This window comes from Oncorhynchus clarkii, unplaced genomic scaffold (genome assembly GCF_045791955.1).
Source record: "Oncorhynchus clarkii lewisi isolate Uvic-CL-2024 unplaced genomic scaffold, UVic_Ocla_1.0 unplaced_contig_6271_pilon_pilon, whole genome shotgun sequence".
NCBI classification, from domain to species: Eukaryota; Metazoa; Chordata; class Actinopteri; order Salmoniformes; family Salmonidae; genus Oncorhynchus; species Oncorhynchus clarkii.
Window position 1 is genome coordinate 355,748 of NW_027261145.1, and position 26,643 is coordinate 382,390.

The 26,643-nt window shown below is 40.1% G+C and overlaps 1 protein-coding gene across 1 annotated transcript; it reads left to right on the top strand.

Moving 5' to 3' along the window:
- Positions 1-1,692: 1,692 nt before the first annotated feature.
- Positions 1,693-24,684, top strand: LOC139405235 (cytochrome P450 3A27-like). Its single transcript, XM_071147670.1, has 13 exons — positions 1,693-2,025; positions 2,229-2,322; positions 2,645-2,697; positions 4,356-4,455; positions 5,062-5,175; positions 10,060-10,148; positions 12,757-12,905; positions 17,373-17,500; positions 17,845-17,923; positions 18,550-18,710; positions 18,963-19,189; positions 19,432-19,594; positions 24,055-24,684. Exons 1-13 carry the CDS (start codon positions 1,952-1,954, stop codon positions 24,178-24,180), a joined length of 1,557 nt encoding a protein of 518 aa, XP_071003771.1. The 5' UTR covers positions 1,693-1,951; the 3' UTR covers positions 24,181-24,684.
- The last annotated feature ends 1,959 nt before the right edge of the window (positions 24,685-26,643 follow it).

Here is a 26,643-nt window from a genome sequence, read left to right on the forward strand (position 1 = left end):
TCAATTCGCCCTTGCACTCATCCTAAACAATGCCATTTTTTTTTTAAATTTGGCAAAGGCTAAAGTTGCCAACAGATTCTAGTTTGGGAAACAGAAAACCGACTGAGATATTATGTTTCGTCAATGAGAATCTCGCTCCGTCTTCTCCCACTGACGGCCACTGGACTTCCTCTCATCACCATATTTGGCGACGGAAATACCAACCGGATGCTTCAGGTGAAACATCTGTCTCGTTGTTCAATCTGTGATTTACTGTTGTGTATGGAAAATGCTGTGTTGTTACTGTTGGCACGGCACCAGGACTGATGATTACAGGTGAGTGACTGTGTCGGGTCAGGCGGCGATAACGTGTGTGTGTGCGTGCGTGCGCACGCATGCGAGTCTCCTAATGTAACGAGAAAGTGAGTTAGCTTGTTATTGTGTTTGTGATTTTAACCGTCCTTTCGACCAAAGTAAACATCCAGATGAACACTTTTCCACATCCAGATTTCAAATGTCGTATTATGTCTACACACAGTGTTGTAATGATGTGCAAATAGGGAGAATAAATATCCCTGCTTCGCATTCACCTCTCACACAGTCTCCCTCTAATCTCTTTATTGCGTGTGTGTGTCGTGAACAATATTTGCAGGAGCAACAATAGTTGAATCGGCGGTTCGGCTTTCAAAATAAAAGTTTCCCATTGAATCTGATGCAAACGGATACAAATGGAATCATGCTACATTTGGACGAGATCATTTGAAAACAAGGTTGGAATATTGTTATATAAATTCAACAAAAAAAATAATAATTAGTTAATTTGACACCAAATAAAATATGTTAAAATGGCACTGTGTATGTATAGTTTTTTGGACTGCAACATAGCGTCAATGTACAGCCTTATGGGTCTTGGGTTCATGACATGAGGTACCAGCCTACTCATTGACACCCACAGATTACAATTCTAAAGAGTTTACACAAATATTGGCAGGACTTTAACTGTGGGAAATCACCTCACAATTCAGCCTATAGTGCCTGTTGAACATTCATATTGCAATGTACAGGGCTCCCGAGTGGCACAGCGGTCTGAATTGTGAGGTGATTTCCCACAGTTAGTCCGCAATAAGAGCTACGATGCTAATATTTGTGTAAACTCTTCAGAATTGTAATCCGTCACTACAGTCCCTGAAACGAATACAGGCTGTATCACATCCGAATGTGATTGGGAGTTTCATAGGGTGGCGCACAATTGGCCCAGCATCATCTGGGTTTGGCTGGGCTAGGGCGTCATTGTAAATAAGAATTTGTTCTTAACTGACTTGCCTAGTTTAATAAAGGTTAAATGTTATTATTTTGTTTAATGAACTTATGGAATTGTGAGGTGATTTCCCACAGGTAAAGTCCTGCAATAAGAGCTAAGACGCCAATATTTGTGTAAACTCTTCACATTTCATGGACCCAAGATCCAGCGGTTACGCTGTACAGTGCAATAGAAGTCTGCCTCAATGCAATTCTAATACAGCCACAATGGGACTTCAACTATGTTTGTGTGTCAAATTAACTACTCATTGTCTTTTGTTTAATTCATATAACAACATTCTAACCCTGTTTAGCAATATCTAATCCAAATATGGCATTATTCCACCATTTGAATCCGTTTGCATCAGTTTCAGCATGGGACTTTTATTTTGAAGTCGAACCGCAAATTCCATTGTTGCTCAACCTTATTCTAGCTAGCATCACACAGGTGCTTTTCCGACGGGATACAATACTCGCTTGTAACAAACAGAGCACGGAGAAGAGCAACGGTCGTTAGTCGAGATCTGCCGCGTCACAGAAGAACCACACTAGAACTTGAACAGAAAAAACAACTCAAAACCTGTCAGACCATCGGAGAAGTGAACTCGAATGAGTCTGAGAGAAAACGGAGCCTTTGTTTTCAGAAGCAGCAGGGAGCCGAACCGGAGGAAAGATGATGAGTTTTCTACCATACTTCTCCGCTGAGACCTGGACCCTCCTGGCCCTCCTCATCACCCTCATTGTAGTGTAAGGACTTACATCAAATCAAATGTTATTTGTCACATTTATCGTAGTTAAAAGGTGTAGACTAACAGTGAAATGCTTAGTTAGGGGTCCTTTTCCAACAATGCAAGATAAGATATATATTGTATAATTCTCAAGAACATACTGATAGTTAACGTGTGTGTGCGTGTGTGTGTGTGTGTGTGTGTGTGTGTGTGTGTGTACAGGTACGGGTACTGGCCCTATGGTGTATTCACTAAGATGGGTATCCCTGGTCCCAAACCCCTACCTTACTTTGGCACAATGTTGGAGTATAAAAAGGTTAGTACCCATTCAGAATAAATATCTCTCTCATATTTTAAACAACAGTGTTATTTCCCCCCATGTAAAACAATGCATTGAGAAGGAAAAAGAGGACTAGCCGGTTGTTTTAACAATAGATAAATGAAAGGTTATATGAGACTTGATCAGTCTAGAAGTTGTATTATTGACCCTGGGGACCATATAAAATAACAAACCCTCCTCAACCCTCACCTATTTCAGGTGTGTTCTCTGTTCAGCTGTAGGACACACCTACACGACCTCCTAGGGCATGCCCAGGCATGAATCAGCTGTTTTCTCTTTTTTCTATCTCTCTCTGCAGGGCTTCACTAACTTTGACACAGAGTGCTTTCAGAAGTACGGGAGAATCTGGGGGTGAGTTCAGTCGGCTGTACCATACTAGGATGACTTACAACTGTACTATGCTCTTTCCTTTCAATTCATCACCTTCATCACCTCCTTTCAATTCATTCAGTTACTAGTTTACCTGTCCAACATAACCCCAAACACAGTAACGTAATCTGATTACATTCAGTTACTAGTTTACCTGTCCAACATTACCCCAAACTCAGTACCGTAATCTGATTACATTCAGTTACTAGTTTACCTGTCCAACATTACCCCAAACTCAGTACCGTAATCTGATTACATTCAGTTACTAGTTTACCTGTCCAACATAACCCCAAACACAGTAACGTAATCTGATTACATTCAGTTACTAATTTTACCTGTCCAACATTACCCCAAACTCAGTAACGTAATCTGATTACATTCAGTTACTAGTTTTACCTGTCCAACATCACCCCAAACTCAGTACCGTAATCTGATTACATTCAGTTACTAGTTTTACCTGTCCAACATTACCCCAAACTCAGTAACGTAATCTGATTACATTCAGTTACTAGTCTTACCTGTCCAACATTACCCCAAACTCAGTAACGTAATCTGATTACATTCAGTTACTAGTCTTACCTGTCCAACATTACCCCAAACTCAGTAACGTAATCTGATTACATTCAGTTACTAGTTTTACCTGTCCAACATCACCCCAAACTCAGTAACGTAATCACGGTTGTCATGGTGACTGGTACCAGACTGTGTCTCTTCTCCTCCAATAGGATCCCTGATAACGATAACATATCCTGACGAAACAGGAACATAAACATTATAATTTCCCCTCTTTCCATCAGTGACTGGAATATGTATATTTTATAGGGTCAAGCAATCAGAACCCAACACTAATATATATAATAATATGATTAAACAAATGTAAACTCTTTTCAATGCTGGTTTGAACGTCATTGAGAAAACAGAGAAGTGTCAAAGATTTAAAAAAATTCGCAAACATCCTTTTCTGATCTTAAAGTAATCCTCAAAGTTATCATCTAGTTTTAGTAATCTGTAATCTGATTATAATATATTTTGCTTTTAATTTAACAGATTACAGTTACCGTTTAAAAAAATCTATCTTCTTTACATGTAATCAGTTACTCCCCAACCCTGTGTGTTTCTCCTCTGTGAAGGATCTATGGTGGGAGGCAGTCTGTACCATGTAGGTGTGTATATATAGTGGTTAAAGCCAGGTGTGTTTCTCCTCTGTGAAGGATCTATGATGGGAGGCAGTCTGTAATGTGTACCATGTAGGTCTATATATAGTGGTTAAAGCCAGGTGTGTTTCTCCTCTGTGAAGGATCTATGATGGGAGGCAGTCTGTACCATGTAGGTGTGTATATATAGTGGTTAAAGCCAGGTGTGTTTCTCCTCTGTGAAGGATCTATGATGGGAGGCAGTCTGTAATGTGTACCATGTAGGTGTATATATAGTGGTTAAAGCCAGGTGTGTGTTTCTCCTCTGTGAAGGATCTATGATGGGAGGCAGCCTGTTCTGTGTATCATGTAGGTGTATATATAGTGGTTAAAGCCAGGTGTGTGTTTCTCCTCTGTGAAGGATCTATGATGGGAGGCAGCCTGTTCTGTGTATCATGTAGGTGTATATATAGTGGTTAAAGCCAGGTGTGTTTCTCTTCTGTGAAGGATCTATGATGGGAGGCAGCCTATTCTGTGTATCATGGACAAAAGCATGATCAAGACCGTCCTGATTAAAGAGTGTTACAACATCTTCACCAACCGCAGGGTGAGACACACACACACACACACACACACACACACACACACACACACACACACACACACACACACATCCCCTAATAATAATCTGAATAATTATAATCCTAACATTATGACTGATATTATTAATACATTATTTGTGTCGTTCATTATTCATTCATTTTAAAGTAGTGTGAATATTATGTAAATACTATGTTCATTATTCATTCATTTTAAAGTAGTGTGAATATTATGTAAATACTATGTTCATTATTCATTCATTTTAAAGTAGTGTGAATATTATGTAAATACTATGTTCATTATTCATTCATTTTAAAGTAGTGTGAATATTATGTAAATACGGTTATCATTATTCATTCATTTTAAAGTAGTGTGAATATTATGTAAATACTATGTTCATTATTAAATCATATAATTAATACAACTGTTGTTTAAGAACATCATTCTGAATGGTGAGCTGTTTGATAATTAATACAACTGTCCTCCATGTTTTAGGACGTCTGTCTGAATGGTGAGCTGTTTGATAATTAATACAACTGTCCTCCATGTTTTAGGACTTCCATCTGAATGGTGAGCTGTTTGATAATTAATACAACTGTCCTCCATGTTTTAGGACTTCCATCTGAATGGTGAGCTGTTTGATGCGTTGTCCGTTGCCGAGGACGATACATGGAGACGGATCCGCAGTGTCCTCTCACCTTCCTTTACCTCTGGACGACTAAAAGAGGTAGAACCATCCCCCCATCTCTCCCTTTCTATGTTTATCAACTCTTTAAAAAACTCATTATAGCTTGTTATAAACACTTTATAGCTTATTATAAACTCTATAAACTCATTATAGCCTGTTATAAACTCTATAAACTCATTATAGCTTGTTAAACTCTATAAACTCATTATAGCTTGTTATAAACTCATTATAGCTTGTTATAACTCTATAAACTCATTATAGCTTGTTATAAACTCTATAAACTCATTATAGCTTGTTATAAACTCTATAAACTCAATATAGCTTGTTATAAACTCTTTATAAACTCAATATAGCTTGTTATAAACCCTTTATAAACTCATTATAGCTTGTTATAAACACTTTATAGCTTATTATAAACTCTATAATCTCATTATAGCTTGTTATAGCTCTATAAACTCATTATAGCTTGTTATAAACTCAATATAGCTTGTTATAAACTCTATAAACTCAATATAGCTTGTTATAAACTCTATAAACTCAATATAGCTTGTTATAAACTCTATAAACTCAATATAGCTTGTTATGAACTCTATAAACTCAATATAGCTTGTTATAAACTCTATAAACTCAGTATAGCTTGTTATAAACTCTATAAACTCATTATAGCTTGTTATAAACTCTTTATAAACTCAATATAGCTTGTTATAAACCCTTTATAAACTCAGCTTGTTATAAACACTTTATAGCATTTTATAAACTCTATAAACTCATAGCTTGTTATAACCTCTTTATAAACTCAATATAGCTTGTTATAAGCTCTATAAACTCATTATAGCTTGTTATAAACTATATAAACTCAATATAGCTTGTTATAAACTCTATAAACTCAATATAGCTTGTTATAAACTCTATAAACTCAATATAGCTTGTTATAAACTCTATAAACTCATTATAGCTTGTTATAAACTCTATAAACTCATTATAGCTTGTTATAAACTCTATAAACTCAATATAGCTTGTTATAAACTCTATAAACTCAATATAGCTTGTTATAAACTCTATAAACTCATTATAGCTTGTTATAAACTCTATAAACTCATTATAGCTTGTTATAAACTCTATAAACTCAATATAGCTTGTTATAAACTCTATAAACTCAATATAGCTTGTTATAAACTCTTTATAAACTCAATATAGCTTGTTATAAACCCTTTATAAACTCATTATAGCTTGTTATAAACACTTTATAGCTTATTATAAACTCTATAATCTCATTATAGCTTGTTATAGCTCTATAAACTCATTATAGCTTGTTATAAACTCAATATAGCTTGTTATAAACTCTATAAACTCAATATAGCTTGTTATAAACTCTATAAACTCAATATAGCTTGTTATAAACTCTATAAACTCATTATAGCTTGTTATAAACTCTATAAACTCAATATAGCTTGTTATAAACTCTATAAACTCAATATAGCCTGTTATAAACTCTATAAACTCGTTATAGCTTGTTATAAACTCTATAAACTCATTATAGCTTGTTATAAACTCTATAAACTCAATATAGCTTGTTATAAACTCTATAAACTCATTATAGCTTGTTATAAACTCTATAAACTCATTATAGCTTCTTATAAACTCTATAAACTCATTATAGCTTGTTATAAACTCTTTCTAAACTTATTTTAGATACCTTATTTACATTATTACTCAAAGATGGAGTTATGCCTCCTCTGAAACATGACCCTTTTGACCACCTACTTCCTGCTTGACCTGGTTGTCAGCAGCACTAATGTGAATCACCCTTCGACTGACAACCCGAGTCAGCTTGCAGGCGCTCGGCCCTGTCACAAGGAGTCGCTGGAGCACGATAAGACAAGGTCCCGGACGGCGCTGGTACAATTGTGTGCCATCCTATGGGGTTCCCGGTCACAGTCAGTTGTGACACAGCCTGGGATCGAACACCAGGCTGTATTGTCGCTCTGCAATGGTATTGACCGCTGCACCACCCAGGACCCAGATCTTCTTCATATAGGACTAGAATTACATGGTGATGGCTTTCACTTCTCTTCACAAAGTTTTCATTCTTATTTGGGTCTGAATTAATAACTGCTATAGTCTACCACCATCTGAATGGTTATGGGTCTGAATTAATAACTGCTATAGTCTACCACCATCTGAATGGTTATGGGTCTGAATGGTTATGGGTCTGAATGGTTATGGGTCTGAATTAATAACTGCTATAGTCTACCACCATCTGAATGGTTATGGGTCTGAATGGTTATGGGTCTGAATGGTTATGGGTCTGAATTAATAACTGCTATAGTCTACCACCATCTGAATGGTTATGGGTCTGAATTAATAACTGCTATAGTCTACCACCATCTGAATGGTTTTGGGTCTGAATTAATAACTGCTATAGTCTACCACCATCTGAATGGTTATGGGTCTGAATTAATAACTGCTATAGTCTACCACCATCTGAATGGTTATGGGTCTGAATTAATAACTGCTATAGTCTACCACCATCTGAATGGTTATGGGTCTGAATTAATAACTGCTATAGTCTACCACCATCTGAATGGTTATGGGTCTGAATTAATAACTGCTATAGTCTACCCCCATCTGAATGGTTATGGGTCTGAATTAATAACTGCTATAGTCTACCGCCATCTGAATGGTTATGGGTCTGAATTAATAACTGCTATAGTCTACCACCATCTGAATGGTTATGGGTCTGAATTAATAACTGCTATAGTCTACCCCCATCGGAATGGTTATGGGTCTGAATGGTTATGGTTCTGAATTAATAACTGCTATAGTCTACCACCATCTGAATGGTTATGGGTCTGAATTAATAACTGCTATAGTCTACCACCATCTGAATGGTTATGGGTCTGAATTAATAACTGCTATAGTCTACCGCCATCTGAATGGTTATGGGTCTGAATGGTTTTGGGTCTGAATTAATAACTGCTATAGTCTACCACCATCCGAATGGTTATGGGTCTGAATTAATAACTGCTATAGTCTACCACCATCTGAATGGTTATGGGTCTGAATGGTTAGGTTATGGGTCTGAATTAATAACTGCTATAGTCTACCGCCATCTGAATGGTTATGGGTCTGAATTAATAACTGCTATAGTCTACCACCATCCGAATGGTTATGGGTCTGAATTAATAACTGCTATAGTCTATCACCATCTGAATGGTTATGGGTCTGAATGGTTAGGTTATGGGTCTGAATTAATAACTGCTATAGTCTACCGCCATCTGAATGGTTATGGGTCTGAATTAATAACTGCTATAGTCTACCGCCATCTGAATGGTTATGGGTCTGAATTAATAACTGCTATAGTCTACCACCATCTGAATGGTTATGGGTCTGAATTAATAACTGCTATAGTCTACCACCATCTGAATGGTTATGGGTCTGAATTAATAACTGCTATAGTCTACCATCATCTGAATGGTTATGGGTCTGAATTAATAACTGCTATAGTCTACCACCATCTGAATGGTTATGGGTCTGAATGGTTATGGGTCTGAATTAATAACTGCTATAGTCTACCCCCATCTGAATGGTTATGGGTCTGAATGGTTATGGGTCTGAATTAAAAACTGCTATAGTCTACCACCATCTGAATGGTTATGGGTCTGAATGGTTATGGGTCTGAATGGTTATAGGTCTGAAATAATAACTGCTATAGTCTACCACCTTCTGAATGGTTATGGGTCTGAATTAATAACTGCTATAGTCTACCCCCATCTGAATGGTTATGGGTCTGAATGGTTATGGGTCTGAATGGTTATGGGTCTGAATTAATAACTGCTATAGTCTACCCCCATCTGAATGGTTATGGGTCTGAATTAATAACTGCTATAGTCTACCACCATCTGAATGGTTATGGGTCTGAATGGTTATGGTTCTGAATTAATAACTGCTATAGTGTACCACCATCTGAATGGTTATGGGTCTGAATTAATAACTGCTATAGTCTACCACCATCTGAATGGTTATGGGTCTGAATGGTTATGGGTCTGAATTAATAACTGCTATAGTCTACCCCCATCTGAATGGTTATGGGTCTGAATTAATAACTGCTATAGTCTACCCCCATCTGAATGGTTATGCGTCTGAATTAATAACTGCTATAGTCTACCACCATCTGAATGGTTATGGGTCTGAATTAATAACTGCTATAGTCTACCACCATCTGAATGGTTATGGGTCTGAATGGTTTTGGGTCTGAATTAATAACTGCTATAGTCTACCACCATCTGAATGGTTTTGGGTCTGAATTAATAACTGCTATAGTCTACCACCATCTGAATGGTTATGGGTCTGAATGGTTATGGGTCTGAATGGTTATGGGTCTGAATGGTTATGAGTCTGAATGGTTATGGGTCCTAATTAATTTTGGCTATAGTCTACCACCATTGCGCGTTCACTCTTCTTTCAAACTACCCGTGATTTCTACCCGTGATTCTACCCGGGATTTCTACCAGTGATTTCTAACCGTGATTTCTATTCACTGCTGTATTTAACATTCAGCAAACAAGAGCATCCCTCTTCGATTAGTCTATTTGTATAGGAAATGCAACAACAACAACAATATTCAGCAAGCTATTCTAGTCTATCTTTTTCTGAATGGGAATCCAAGCACTAAGGAACGTAATTGACTGGTTCCTCTTAGTTATTTATCCCGGGAAAAGGGAGTGGTTTTGTGTGTTAATCTCGGTAACTGGTTTATGGCCATTCAACCCTAATAATGAAGCAGCACTCTCTCTACCTCTCTCTCTCTCGCTACCTCTCTCTCTACCTCTCTCTCTACCTCTCTCTCTACCTCTCTATCTCTCTCTCTCTCTACCTCTCTCTCTACCTCTCTACCTCTCTCTATCTCTCTCTCTCCTCTAGATGTTTGGTATCATGAAGCAGCACTCTTCTACCCTGCTGAGTGGAATGAAGAAGCAGGCAGATAAAGACCAGACCATTGAACTGAAGGAGTGAGTCCTGACCTCTAACCTCTTACCTCTGACATTTCACCTTACACCTCTGAGTCTTTATTGTAATACACATACATACAGTGGCAAGAAAAAGTATGTGAACTCTTTGGAATTACCTGTATTTCTGCATAAATGGTCATCAAATTTGATCTGATCTTCATCTAAGTCACGACAATTCTGTTGTTGATTTACTTCTGTGTTTTGGGTCGTTGTCCTGTTGCATCACCCAACTTCTGTTGATCTTCAATTGGCGGACAGATAGCCTTCCATTCTCCTGCAAAATGTCTTGATAAACTTGGGAATACATTTTTCCGTTGATGACAGCAAGCTGTCTAGGCCCTGAGGCATCAAAGCGGCCCTGAGGCATCAAAGCAGCCCCAAACCATGATGCTCCACCAGACTTTACAGTTGGAAAGAGGTTTTTATGTTGGTGTGCTGTGCCTTTTTTTCCTCCACACATGGTGTTGTGTGTTCCTTCCAAACAACTAAACTTTCTGTCCACAAAATATTTTGCCAGTAGCGCTGTGGAACATCCAGGTGCACTTCTGCGAACTTCAGATGTTCTGAAATGTTTTTTTTGGGGGAAAGCAGTGGCTTCTTCTGTGGTGTCCTCCCATGAACACCATTCTTGTTTATTGTTTTACGTATCGCAGACTCGTCCACCGAGATGTTAGCATGTTCAAGAGGTTTCTGTAAGTCTTTAGCTGACAATATAGGATTCTTCTTAATCTCATTGAGCATTCTGCACTGTGCTCTTGCAGTCATCTTTGCAGGACGGCCAGTCCTAGGGAGAGTAGCAACAGTGCTGAACATTCTCCATTCATAGACAATTTGTCTTACCGTGGACTGATGAACATCAAGGCTTTTAGAGATACTTTTGTAACCCTTTCCAGCTTTATGCAAGTCAACAATTCTTAATCTTAGGTCTTCTGAGATCTCTTTTGTTCGAGCCATGGTTCACATAAGGCAATGCTTCTTGTGAATAGCAAACTCACATTTTGTGTGTTTTTTATAAGGCAGGGCAGCTCAAAACAACATCCCCAATCTCGTCTCATTGATTGGATTCCAGGTTAGCTGACTCCTGACTCCAATTTGTTTTTGGAGAAGTCATTAACCTAGGGGGGTTCACATACTTTTGAATGTTTAAATTATGTATTCAAAATAGACAAGAAAAATACAATAATTTGTGTTATTAGTTTAAGAAGACTGTGTTTGTCTGTTGTTGTGACTTAGATGAAGATCAGATCAAATTGTATAACTAATTTATGCAGAAATCCAGGTAATTCCAAAGGGTTCACATACTTTGTCTTGCCAATGTAGTTGTGTGGTCAGTAGATGTGTGGTCAGTAGATTTGTGGTCAATAGTTGAGTGGTTGTGGTCAGTAGTTGTGTGGTCAGTAGATGTGTGGTCAGTAGATTTGGGGTCAGTAGTTGTGGTGAATAGTTGTGTGGTTGTGGTCAGTAGTTTTGTGGTTAGTAGTTGTGGTTGGTAGTTGTGGTCAGTAACTGTGTGGTTGTGGTCAATAATTGTGTGGTTGTGGTCAACAGTTGTGTGGCTGTGGTCAGTAGTTGTGTGGTCAGTAACTGTGTGGTTGTGGTCAATAGTTGTGTGGTTGTGGTCAGTAGTTGTGTGGTTGTGGTCAGTAGTTGTGTGGTCAGTAGTTGTGTAGTCAGTAAATGTGTGATTGTGGTCAGTTGTTGTGTGGTCAGTAGTTGTGTGATTGTGGTCAGTTGTTGTGTGGTCAGTAGTTGTGTGATTGTGGTCAGTAGTTGTGTGATTGTGGTCAGTAGTTGTGTGGTTGTGGTCAGTAACTGTGTGATTGTGGTCAGGAGTTGTGTGGCTGTGGTCAGTAGTTATGTGGTCAGTAACTGTGTGGTTGTGGTCAATAGTTGTGTGGTTGTGGTCAGTAGTTCTGTGGTCAGTAACTGTTTGGTTGTGGTTAGTAGTTGTGGTCAGTAACTGTGTGGTTGTGGAAAATAGTTGTGTGGTTGTGGTCAGTAGTTGTGTGATTGTGGTCAATAGTTGTGTGGTCTGTAGTTGTGTGGTTGTGGTCAGTAGTTGTGTTGTCAGTAGTTGTGTGGTTGTGGTCAGAGGTTGTGGTCAGTAGTTGTGTTGTGGTCAGTAGTTGGGTGGTCAGTAGTTGTGGTCAGTAGTTGTGGTCAGTAGTTGGGTGGTCAGTAGTTGTGGTCAGTAGTTATGCTGTTGTGGTCAGTAGTTGGGTGGTCAGTAGTTGTGGTTAGTAGGTGTGATCAGTAGTTGGGTGGTCAGTAGTTGTGTGGTTGTGGTCAGTAGTTGTGTTGTTGTGGTCAGTAGTTGGGTGGTCAGTAGGTGTGATCAGTAGTTGTATGGTGAGTAGTTGTGTGGTTGTGGTCAGTAGTTGTGTGGTTGTGGTCAGTAGTTGGGTGGTCAGTAGTTGGGTGGTCAGTAAGTTGTGTAATCAGTAGTTGTGTAATTGTGGTTGTGTTGTAGGTTCTTTGGGCCCTACAGTATGGACGTGGTCACCAGCACTGCTTTCAGTGTGGACATTGTTGTCAGTAGTTGTGTGGTCAGTAGTTGTGTGGTCAGTAGTTGTGTGGTTGGTGGTCAGTAGTTGTGGTTGTGTTGCAGGTTCTTTGGGCCCTACAGTATGGACGTGGTCACCAGCACAGCTTTCAGTGTGGACATTGACTCTCTGAACAACCCTTCAGACCCCTTTGTCTCCAACGTCAAGAAGATGCTCAAGTTCGACCTGTTCAACCCACTGTTCCTCCTAGTCGGTGAGACACACGCATGCGCAGACACACATGGACGCAAAGTTTACTTTTTAATCCTATGAAGTTGTATACCTCTGTATAAGAAGGGTATAAAGTCTGACCCTGGGAATTGTAGGCCTGTATATATCCTCTATGCAACATCAAAATCGTGCAGGGAATTGTACATGAGCAAATGTATGAATATGTTAAACCTGTTTGGGAAAGGGTGCAGTATTGTCTCCTCCGGATGAGAAGCGTGCCCAAAGTAAACTGCCTGATACTCAGGCCCAGAAGCTAGAATATGCATATAATTGGTAGATTTAGATAGAAAACACTCTAAAGTTTCTAAAACTGTTTAAATGATATGGCAGGCAAAGCCTCGAGGACAAACCATCCCCCCCAAAAAGATATTCAGTTTACCACTATTTTCAATGTCTAGTACTATAATTATAAGCCCAAGTCCTCCCAGATTGCAGTTACTAGGGCTTCCACTAGATGTCAACAGTCTTTAGAAAAAGTTTCAGGCTGGTTTTTGGAAAAAGGACACAGGCCTTAAATTGTATTATTTATTTGCGTATTAGGGTACCTAAGCTTTTCATTTTAAATGTTGTTTGACTTGTTTGTAAAAGTTTATTAGTAACGTTTGGGATTCATTTCGTATGCGTTTTGATGGAGGGAAACTGGATGGATTATTGACTGAGGCGCGCCAGCTAAACTGAGTTTTTATGGATATAAAGAAGGACATTATCTAACAAAATGACCATTTGTGATGTAACTGGGACCTTTTGGAGTGCCAACAGAAGAAGATCATCAAAGGTAAGGCATTTTTTTATATCGCTATTTCTGACTTTCGTGTCGCTCTGGTTGAAATATGTTTTTCATGTGTTGGTATGCGGGGCGCTGTCCTCAGATAATTGCATGGTTTGCTTTTGCCGTAAAGCCTTCTGGAAATCTGACACGGCGGCTGGATTAGAAGTTAAGCTTTATTTTGATGTATTACACTTGTGATTTTATGAAAGTTAAATATTTATAGTAATTTAATTTGAATTTGGCGCTCTGCAATTTCAGCGGATGTTGTCGAGGTGCTAGCGGCACGGCACGCCTTTCCCAAACAGGTTCTAATGTATGATTTTCAGTCGTTTTTTAGAAAAACACTGATTAATGTCTACTTTACTTGACTGACTTCATCAGGAAAGAGATTGATGAGGGAAATCTGTGTGGAATGGTACTGCTTGACCGACAGAAGGCCTTTGATACAGTTAACCACTGTCTCCTAATCTCCAAACTGGAGGCACTGGGGTTGAGCAGTATCCCTCTAGGCTGGGTAAAGTCCTATTTATCAGGAAGGGAGCAAGTAGTAGAGGTTAATGATTCACTGTCTCAGGCAAAACCAATGAGTTGTGGGGTTCCGCAGGGGAGCGTGCTTGGGCCTCTGCTGTTTTTATTGTATATTAATGATATGAAAGATGCTTGTTCTTGCCGTCTTTTTCTTTATGCGGATGACTACACTTCTGGTGTCTCACAAAAGTAAAACTATGTTGGAGAGCATACTTAGCACAGAGTTTACTAACATTAGAAAATAGCTTGGAAATATTAATTTATCTGTACTTAGGGAAAACCTGAAGCAATTATTTTTGGATCCAGACCTAAATTGAGTAGGTCCTCTAAAATCAGAGTGGAGTTAGGTGGGTGAGGTGCTGACTACTCAAACCTCTGTTAGCTACTTTGGATGTATCCTTGATGGATGCTTGGGAGATGTGAGCATGGCCAATAAGGTGCTAGGGAAGGTTAATGCCAGGACTAAGTTTTTGGCTAGAAAGTCCAAGATGTTGGATAAGGACTCCATGAAAGTGCTAGCTACTGCCCTCATTCAATGCAATTTTGACTATGCTAGTACTTCCTGGTTTGTGGGCTTACCTAAATTTATGAAGGGGAAGCTCCAGATAGCCCAGAATAAGCTGATCAGGGTAGTGTTGAATGTGAGTCCACATACACACTTAGGCAGGAGCTGCTTTCAGGAACTAAACTGGCTGCCTGTTGAGGCTAGGGTTTCCCAGATTAGACTAGGTTTGGTTTACAGAAGTATTTATGGTCCTGGGCCCAGATATCTACAGTGCCTTGCGAAAGTATTCGGCCCCCTTGAACTTTGCGACCTTTTGCCACATTTCAGGCTTCAAACATAAAGATATAAAACTGTATCTTTTTGTGAAGAATCAACAACAAGTGGGACACAATCATGAAGTGGAACGACATTTATTGGATATTTCAAACTTTTTTAACTAATCAAAAACTGAAAAATTGGGCGTGCAAAATTATTCAGCCCCCTTAAGTTAATACTTTGTAGAGCCACCTTTTGCTGCGATTACAGCTGTAAGTCGCTTGGGGTATGTCTCTATCAGTTTTGCACATCGAGAGACTGAAATGTTTTCCCATTCCTCCTTGCAAAACAGCTCGAGCTCAGTGAGGTTGGATGGAGAGCATTTGTGAACAGCAGTTTTCAGTTCTTTCCACAGATTCTCGATTGGATTCAGGTCTGGACTTTGACTTGGCCATTCTAACACCTGGATATGTTTATTTTTGAACCATTCCATTATAGATTTTGCTTTATGTTTTTGATCATTGTCTTGTTGGAAGACAAATATCCGTCCCAGTCTCAGGTCTTTTGCAGACTCCATCAGGTTTTCTTCCAGAATGGTCCTGTATTTGGCTCCATCCATCTTCCTATCAATTTTAACCATCTTCCCTGTCCCTGCTGAAGAAAAGCAGGCCCAAATGATGCTGCCACCACCATGTTTGACAGTGGGGATGGTGTGTTCAGGGTGATGAGCTGTGTTGCTTTTACGCCAAACATAACGTTTTGCATTGTTGCCAAAAAGTTCAATTTTGGTTTCATCTGACCAGAGCACCTTCTTCCACATGTTTGGTGTGTCTCCCAGGTGGCTTGTGGCAAACTTTAAACGACACTTTTTATGGATATCTTTAAGAAATGGCTTTCTTCTTGCCACTCTTCCATAAAGGGCAGATTTGTGCAATATACGACGGATTGTTGTCCTATGGACAGAGTCTCCCACCTCAGCTGTAGATCTCTGCAGTTCATCCAGAGTGATCATGGGCCTCTTGGTTGCATATCTGATCAGTCTTCTCCTTGTATGAGTTGAAAGTTTAGAGGGACGGCCAGGTCTTGGTAGATTTGCAGTGGTCTGATACTCCTTCCATTTCAATATTATCGCTTGCACAGTGCTCCTTGGGATGTTTAAAGCTTGGGAAATATTTTTGTATCCAAATCCGGCTTTAAACTTCTTCACAACAGTATCTCGGACCTGCCTGGTGTGTTCCTTGTTCTTCATGATGCTCTCTGCGCTTTTAACGGACCTCTGAGACTATCACAGTGCAGGTGCATTTATACGGAGACTTGATTACACACAGGTGGATTGTATTTATCATCATTAGTCATTTAGGTCAACATTGGATCATTCAGAGATCCTCACTGAACTTCTGGAGAGAGTTTGCTGCACTGAAAGTAAAGGGGCCGAATAATTTTGCACGCCCAATTTTTCAGTTTTTGATTTGTTAAAAAAGTTTGAAATATCCAATAAATGTCGTTCCACTTCATGATTGTGTCCCACTTGTTGTTGATTCTTCACAAAAAAGACAGTTTTATATCTTTATGTTTGAAGCCTGAAATGTGGCAAAAGGTCGCAAAGTTCAAGGGGGCCGAATACTTTCGCAAGGCACTGTAAGTGACTATTTTCCTCGTGGATGCACAATAGATCAGGTGTTGCTGATGTGTGCTTATACAGGTTCAGGAGTAATGCTGGGAAAGGTACTTTCTTGTATACTGGAGCCTCAGAATGGAATGAGTTGCCTCTGCCTATAAATACAACGTCCTCTCTGGACAGCTTTATAAACAAAGTAAAAATATGTTTGATGTCCTCTGTGCCCATATGAATAACCCCTATGATGTAACTGGAATGATGAGATAGATGTTCTTCTTCTCTGTTTTTGGTGAGACAGATGTTCTTCTTCTCTGTTTTTGATGAGACAGATGTTCTTCTTCTCTGTTTTTGATGAGATTGATGTTCTTCTTCTCTGTTTTTGTTTGATTATTTCTCAGCCATACCGGGTTGGATCTTGTCTAGTCATCTTGTCTGAAGAGGAACACAATGGAAATAAGTCCCAGACTTTATAGTGTGTTATCCTCCATGATTTAACAATGGAAATAAGTCCTAGAATGTATTGTTTGTTATCCTCCATGATCTAACAATGGAAATAAGTCACAGAATGAATTGTCTGTTATCCTCCATGATTTTACTCATGTGCATGTATGGCTTTTTCAAGTTTTATGTGTGCTTGTTTTTTTAAATGGTCAAATTAATAAACTAAACTAAAACTTTCTGTAAAACGTTCCTCTCCTCCTCTCCCGCCCTCCCCTCCATTCCTCTCCTCCCCTCCCCTCCTCTCCTCTTCTCCTCCCCTCCTCTCCTTCTCCAGTTGTGTTTCCCTTCACTGGTCCTATCTTGGAGAAGATTAAGTTTTCTTTCTTCCCGTCTGCGGTGACAGACTTCTTTTACGCCTCGCTGGCTAAGATCAAATCTGGACGTGACACTGGGAACTCAACTGTAAACATGTTTTATATTTATATTTGATTATGTTGATATTTTCATCTATACATTTATATTTGTATTGGAATATTCTGTATTTATTTATTAAGATTAGGAAAACCTCCGTAACTAGTAATGGACATCAATATGAAACGTCCATATCGATATCTTGTTGGAATTTAAAAAGACTATTATTGGGACCCTAATATCTACATTCATATTAGAATCTGTTTATGTTGGTTGTGATTGGACGGGATCCATTAGAATCTGTTTGTGTTGGTTGTGATTGGTCCAGATACAGTGGAATCTGTTTGTGTTGGATGTGATTGGACAGATTTGACCTCATGTCTTTCTGCTTCCAGAATCGGGTGGATTTCTTACAGCTGATGATCGACTCTCAGAAAGGCAGTGACACAAAGACAGGAGAGGAACAGACTAAAGGTACCTGCCGAACAAACACCTGTAAACTACTGTTACAAACACACACCTGTAATCTACTGTTACAAACACACACCTGTTACAAACACACACCTGTAATCTACTGTTACAAACACACTTTCCTGTAAACTACTGTTACAAACACACACCTGTAATCTACTGTTACAAACACACACCTGTAAACTATTGTTACAAACACACACCTGTAATCTACTGTTACAAACACACACATGTAAACTACTGTTACAAACACACACCTGTTACAAACATACACCTGTAAACTACTGTTACAAACACACACCTGTAAACTACTGTTACAAACACACACCTGGACACTACTGTTACAAACACACACCTGTAAACTACTGTTACAAACACACACCTGTAATCTACTGTTAAAAACACACACCTGTAAACTATTGTTACAAACACACACCTGTTACAAACATACACCTGTAAACTACTGTTACAAACACACACCTGTTACAAACATACACCTGTAAACTACTGAGACACACACCTGGAATCTCTCTCTCTCTCCTTTCCTCTCTCTCTCTCCTTTCCTCTCTCTCTCTCTCTCTCTCCTTTCCTCTCTCTCTCTCCTTTCCTCTCTCTCTCTCCCTCCACAGGACTGACTGATCATGAGATCTTGTCTCAGGCCATGATCTTCATCTTCGCCGGCTACGAGACCAGCAGCAGTACTATGAGTTTCCTGGCCTATAACTTGGCAACCAACCACCATGTCATGACCAAACTGCAGGAGGAGATAGATACTGTGTTCCCCAACAAGGTAACCCCCACACCATGACCAAACTGCAGGAGGAGGTAGATACTGTGTTCTCCAACAAGGTAACCCCCACACCATGACCAAACTGCAGGAGGAGATAGATACTGTGTTCTCCAACAAGGTAACCCCCACACCATGACCAAACTGCAGGAGGAGATAGATAGTGTGGGTGCCAGATGTGGTGAGGTACTGATGTGTGTGTAACCCCGGTGTCAGATGGGGTGAGTTACTGATGTGTGTGTAACCCCGGTGCAGGCTCCAATCCAGTACGAAGCTCTGATGCAGATGGACTATTTGGACTGTGTGTTGAACGAGTCTCTGAGACTGTACCCCATCGCCCCGCGACTAGAGAGGGTCGCCAAGAAGACGGTGGAGATCAACGGCATCGTCATCCCCAAAGACTGCGTTGTCCTGGTTCCCACGTGGACCCTCCATCGTGACCCAGAGATCTGGTCTGACCCTGAGGAGTTCAAACCAGAGAGGTACTGGACCGCACCGTAACCACAATCCAACCACAACACAACCTTAATACAACCATAACACAACCATAACATAACCATAACACAACCACAATACAAACACAAGATCATTAATACATTTTGCTACAACGTAACAGCACAGCACAACCACAAATGAACTACAATACAATGTGTAATGTGTCTGAACCACAACCACAAATCAACTACAATACAATGTGTAATGTGTCTGCCCTCCCCCTGTCCAGGTTCAGTAAGGAGAACAAGGAGTCTATTGATCCGTACACGTACATGCCGTTTGGGGCGGGGCCCAGGAACTGTATCGGGATGCGCTTCGCCCTGATCATGATCAAACTGGCCATGGTCGAGATCCTCCAGAGTTTCACTTTCTCCGTCTGCGACGAGACCGAGGTGAGACGCTCACCTGAGCAGACAGAATATGACATCATCAAACATCAGTATCTGTTTCAGGATGGTCACCACCTGTTTTAACATGATCACCTCCTGTTTTAACATGGTCACCACCTGTTTTAACATGGTCACCACCTGTTTAACATGGTCACCACCTGTTTTACATGGTCACCAGCTGTTTTAACATGGTCACCACCTGTTTTAACATGGTCACCACCTGGTTTAACATGGACCTGTTTTAACATGGTCACCACCTGGTTTTACATGGTCACCACCTGTTTTAACATGGACCTGTTTTAACATGGTCACCACCTGTTTTACATGGTCACCACCTGTTTTAACATGGTCACCACCTGTTTTTACATGGTCACCACCTGTTTTAACATGGTCATCAACTGTTTTAACATGGTCAGCACCTGTTTTAACATGCACCTGTTTTAACATGGTCAGCATCTGTTTTAACATGGTCACCACCTGTTTTACATGGTCACCTGATTTAACATGGTCACCACCTGTTTTACATGGTCACCTGATTTAACATGGTCACCACCTGTTTTAACATGGTCACCACCTGTTTTTACATGGTCACCACCTGTTTTAAAATGGTCAGCACCTGTTTTAACATGGTCAGCACCTGTTTTAACATGGCCAACACCTGTTTAAACATGGTCACCACCTGTTTAACATGGCCACCACCTGTTTTAACATGGTCACCACCTGTTTAACATGGTCACCACCTGTTTTACATGGTCACCAGCTGTTTTAACATGGTCACCACCTGTTTTAACATGGTCACCACCTGTTTTACATGGTCACCAGCTGTTTTAACATGGTCACCACCTGTTTTAACATGGTCACCACCTGTTTAACATGGTCACCACCTGTTTTACATGGTCACCACCTGTTTTACATGGTCACCACCTGTTTAACATGGTCACCACCTGTTTTACATGGTCACCAGCTGTTTTAACATGGTCACCACCTGTTTAACATGGTCACCACCTGTTTTACATGGTCACCAGCTGTTTTTACATGGTCACCACCTGTTTTAACATGGTCACCACCTGGTTTAACATGGACCTGTTTTAACATGGTCACCACCTGGTTTTACATGGTCACCACCTGTTTTAACATGGACCTGTTTTAACATGGTCACCACCTGTTTTACATGGTCACCACCTGTTTTAACATGGTCACCACCTGTTTTTACATGGTCACCACCTGTTTTAACATGGTCATCAACTGTTTTAACATGGTCAGCACCTGTTTTAACATGCACCTGTTTTAACATGGTCAGCATCTGTTTTAACATGGTCACCACCTGTTTTACATGGTCACCTGATTTAACATGGTCACCACCTGTTTTACATGGTCACCTGATTTAACATGGTCACCACCTGTTTTAACATGGTCACCACCTGTTTTTACATGGTCACCACCTGTTTTAAAATGGTCACCACCTGTTTTAAAATGGTCAGCACCTGTTTTAACATGGTCAGCACCTGTTTAACATGGTCACCACCTGTTTAACATGGCCACCACCTGTTTAAACATGGTCACCACCTGTTTAACATGGCCACCACCTGTTTAAACATGGTCACCACCTGTTTAACATAATCACCACATGTTTTAACATGGTCACCACCTGTTTTAACATGGTCACCACCTGTTTAAACATGGTTACCACCTGTTTTAACATGGACCTGTTTTAACATGGACCTGTTTTACATGGTCACCACCTGTTTTAATATGGACCTGTTTTAACATGGACCTGTTTTAACATGGTCACCACCTGTTTTAACATGGACCTGTTTTAACATGGTCAGCACCTGTTTTAACATGGACCTGTTTTAACATGGTCAGCACCTGTTTTAAAATGGTCAGCACCTGTTTTAACATGGTCACCACCTGTTTTAACATGGACCTGTTTTAACATGGTCAGCACCTGTTTTAAAATGGTCACCACCTGTTTTTACATGGTCACCACCTGTTTTAACATGGACCTGTTTTAACATGGTCACCACCTGTTTAACATAATCACCACATGTTTTAACATGGTCACCACCTGTTTTAACATGGTCACCACCTGTTTAAACATGGTTACCACCTGTTTTAACATGGACCTGTTTTAACATGGACCTGTTTTACATGGTCACCACCTGTTTTAATATGGACCTGTTTTAACATGGACCTGTTTTAACATGGTCACCACCTGTTTTAACATGGACCTGTTTTAACATGGTCAGCACCTGTTTTAACATGGACCTGTTTTAACATGGTCAGCACCTGTTTTAAAATGGTCAGCACCTGTTTTAACATGGTCACCACCTGTTTTAACATGGACCTGTTTTAACATGGTCAGCACCTGTTTTAAATTGGTCACCACCTGTTTTTACATGGTCACCACCTGTTTTAACATGGACATGTTTTAACATGGTCACCACCTGTTTTTACATGGTCACCACCTGTTTTTACATGGTCACCACCTGTTCTAACAATGTCACCACCTGTTCTAACATGGTCAGCAACTGTTTTAACATCATCAGCACCTGTTTTAACATGGTCACCTCCTGTTTTAACATGGACCTATTTTAACATGGTCACCACCTGTTTTAACATGGTCAGCACCCGTTTTACATGGTCACCACCTGTGTTAACATGGTCACCACCTGTTTTAACATGGTCAGCACCTGTTTTAACATGGTCACCACCTGTTTTAACATGGTCAGCACCTGTTTTAAAATGGTCAGCACCTGTTTTAACATGGTCACCACCTGTTTTAACATGGTCAGCACCTGTTTTAACATGGTCACCACCTGTTTTAACATGGTCAGCACCTGTTTTAACATGGTCACCACCTGTTTTAACATGGACCTGTTTTAACATGGTCAGCACCTGTTTTAAAATGGTCACCACCTGTTTTTACATGGTCACCACCTGTTTTAACATGGACCTGTTTTAACATGGTCACCACCTGTTTTTACATGGTCACCACCTGTTTTTACATGGTCACCACCTGTTTTTACATGGCCACCACCTGTTTAAACATGGTCTCCACCTGTTTAACATAATCACCACATGTTTTAACATGGTCACCACCTGTTTTAACATGGTCACCACCTGTTTAAACATGGTTACCACCTGTTTTAACATGGACCTGTTTTAACATGGACCTGTTTTACATGGTCACCACCTGTTTTAATATGGACCTGTTTTAACATGGACCTGTTTTAACATGGTCACCACCTGTTTTAACATGGACCTGTTTTAACATGGTCAGCACCTGTTTTAACATGGACCTGTTTTAACATGGTCAGCACCTGTTTTAAAATGGTCAGCACCTGTTTTAACATGGTCACCACCTGTTTTAACATGGACCTGTTTTAACATGGTCAGCACCTGTTTTAAATTGGTCACCACCAGTTTTTACATGGTCACCACCTGTTTTTACATGGTCACCACATGTTTGACATGGTCACCACCTGTTTTTACATGGTCACCACCTGTTTTAACATGGTCATCACCTGTTTTAACATGGACCTGTTTTAACATGGTCACCATCTGTTTTAACATGGTCATCACCTGTTTCAACATGGACCTGTTTTAACATGGTCACCGCCTGTTTTAACATGGTCACCACCTGTTTTAAAATGGTGAGCACCTGTTTTAAATGTGTCAGCACCTGTTTTAACATGGTCGCCAACTGTTTTAATATGGTCATCACCTGTTTTAACATGGTCACCATCTGTTTAACATGGTCACCACCTGTTCTAACATGGTCAGCAACTGTTTTAACATCATCAGCACCTGTTTTAACATGGTCACCTCCTGTTTTAACATGGACCTATTTTAACATGGTCACCACCTGTTTTAACATGGTCAGCACCCGTTTTACATGGTCACCACCTGTTTTAACATGGTCAGCACCTGTTTTAACATGGTCAGCACCTGTTTTAACATGGTCAGCAATTGTTTTAACATGGTCAGCACCTGTTTTAACATGGTCACCACCTGTTTTAACATGGTCACCACCTGTTTTAACATGGTCACCACCTGTTTTAACATGGTCAGCGCCTGTTTTAACATGGTCAGCACCTGTTTTAACATGGACCTGTTTTAACATGGTCACCACCTGTTTTAACATGGTCAGCACCTGTTTTAACATGGACCTGTTTTAACATCGTCACCACCTGTTTTAACATGGTCACCACCTGTTTAACATGGTCACCTCCTGTTTTACATGGTCACCTCCTGTTTTAACATGGTCACCTCCTGTTTTAACATGGTCACCACCTGTTTTAACATGGTCACCACCTGTTTAACATGGTCAGCACCTGTTTAACATGGTCACCACCTGTTTTAACATGGTCAGCACCTGGTTTAACATGGTCTGTTATTCTCTATAGATCCTGTTGGAGATGGACAACCAGGGTTATGTTCTGTTATTTTAATCTCTATAGATCCCTCTGGAGATGGACAACCAGGGTCTGCTGATGCCAAAACGACCAATCAAACTGAGGCTGGAGGCCCGTAGAAACACCCCTAGCAACACCACCGCTACCACTCTGAAGAGTCCAACAACGTGACCAAATGCAGGAGCACCCTACCCTGGAGTACCTCTCTCTCTCTCTCTCTCTCTCGCTCTTCCCTCTCTCTCTCTTCCCCCTCTCTCTCTCTTTTCCCCCCCTCCCCCCCCCCCCCCCCCCCAGACAAAAGGGCTTTACTACAGACAGAAAAACTCCTCCGCAAGCCCCCTCACCCCGCTAATGAAAATTTCTGGTATCTTTTATTTCAGCTCATGAAACATTTTTGTTCAACTGCCTCTCTATCTATCTATCTATCTATCTATCTATCTATCTGTCGATCGGCTACTGAATATTCAGTCCTTATCCTAACCCTGCTATGGGCTACTGAATATTCAGGGTGGGATTCAATAGGCTACTTAATATAATATGATATGATTCAAAAATAATATGATTCAAAAATGGTCATTCCAAAATAGAATCTTTACTGTCTGTTGAGATGATCCCTGCAGCTGCTTGGTTTTCACTTTAATCATCACAAACCAATAAAATCATCACACTAATGAACAAGGTCGTCTGTGTATTTATTAACATTCATAAGACAAATCTTAAGACACAAACACACACAAATATACATGAGAACGATCAATATAGATTGATTTGTGTTATTTATCAAGTCATACTGTATTTATAAATTCATTCAGCTAGGCCTAATTGTAGTGTTACGACTTGGTCATCCACACACGTTTCTTTTCAGATCCCAATACCGCCCCTGTGTGGCCGTTGGATGTAAATACATAACCCATTACAAACTATTAATCCACTTTCCACATTTTACAGCTCTTGTACTTTCTGCATTCATAAAAACAGTGCAGATAATCTCTGGTCGCGAAGTTCACCCCCTTCACATAGAGCAAAGTTCACCTCCTACACACAGAATAAAGTTCACCCCCTTCAAATAGAGCAAAGTTCACCTCCTTCACACAGAATAAAGTTCACCCCATTCACATAGAGCAAAGTTCACCTCCTTCACACAGAGCAAAGTTCACCTCCTTCACACAGAATAAAGTTCACCTCCTTCACACAGAGCAAAGTTCACATCCTTCACATAGAGCAAAGTTCACATCCTTCACATAGAGCAAAGTTCACCTCCTTCACACAGATCGAAGTTCACCTTCATATTCCGATACTAAACAAACCATAATCAGCTCAAATTAAAAACCATTTCTGGTTCTGACCCAGAACCAATGCCATGTGTCACGTACATGCAATCCGGTTCCTGGATCCGAGTACTAGCCCTCTCCCTTCCAAGGGCAGAGTCTGTTCAGCACCTTTTGAGGAAAGAAAGGAATCAGAAAAACATTTTGAATCAGAGATAATCTTGCAGCTCATTGGAACAACAGGATCACATCTTACATCATACTCCTAGTGCCATCTAGTTTAATACATTTTTTAAATGTAATATATGGCCTTATTTAGGATCCTTGGAGATGGAGAGACATACCTGAGTTTATCCCAGTAGAAACTCTCATTTTGCTCTGTGCTTCCTTTTAGTTCTTAAACGTTAAACTGTTTTCCGTAATGAATCTGCCCCTGCTCTCTCTGTCAATCATTCACCATCCCTCCCTGCTTCACTTTCACCTCTCACACAGTCTCCCTCCTATCTCCTTATTGCGTGTGTGTTGAACAACATTTTACAACAATAGTAGAATCGGCTGTTCGGGTTCAAAATAAAAGTTGCCCATTGAAACGGATATAAATTGTGGAATCGTGACACGATTGGACAATACAATCAGTCCCTCCAGGTGTCCAAGATCGCACAATTCAATGCCAAATCAACCAATCAGTGCATATTGCGCGAGTGCTCGCAATTTTGACCAATCCTCTCACCATTAGTGCATAAAATGATCCAATCAAAAGCGGCTTCGTAATTTTGACCAATTATTACCGTGGCAAAGGGCCCAAAATGTATTCTGCTTAAAATCGGCCAATCACTGAGCACATATGACTTTTTATTGCTTTACATGAAATTAACGTGAAAAGAAACATCACAAAATGTATCTCAGAATTTCGTAAAAATCAACTATTTTTATAAAACAGCTGAACAAGTTTGGAATATGTTATATAAACTCAACGTAAACAATAATTAGTTAATTTGACACCACAAAACATTTGTTGAAATTGCACTGTATAGTTTTCAGGACTGCAACATACCTTCAACGTACAGCCTGGATCATGGGGTACCAGCCTTATGGGTCTTGGGTTCATGACTTATCGCACCAGCCTTATGGATCCTAGGTTCATGACTTATCGTACCAGCCTTATGGATCCTGGGTTCATAACAGGGGGTACCAGCCTACTCATTGACACCCACAGATTACAATTATAAAGAGTTTACACAAATATTAGCATTGCAGCTCTTATTGCAGGACTTTAACTGTGGGAAATCGCCTGGCCTCATATTTTAATGTACAGCCTTACCAATGTAATTCTGAGGTGATTTCCCACAGGTAAAGTCCTGCAATT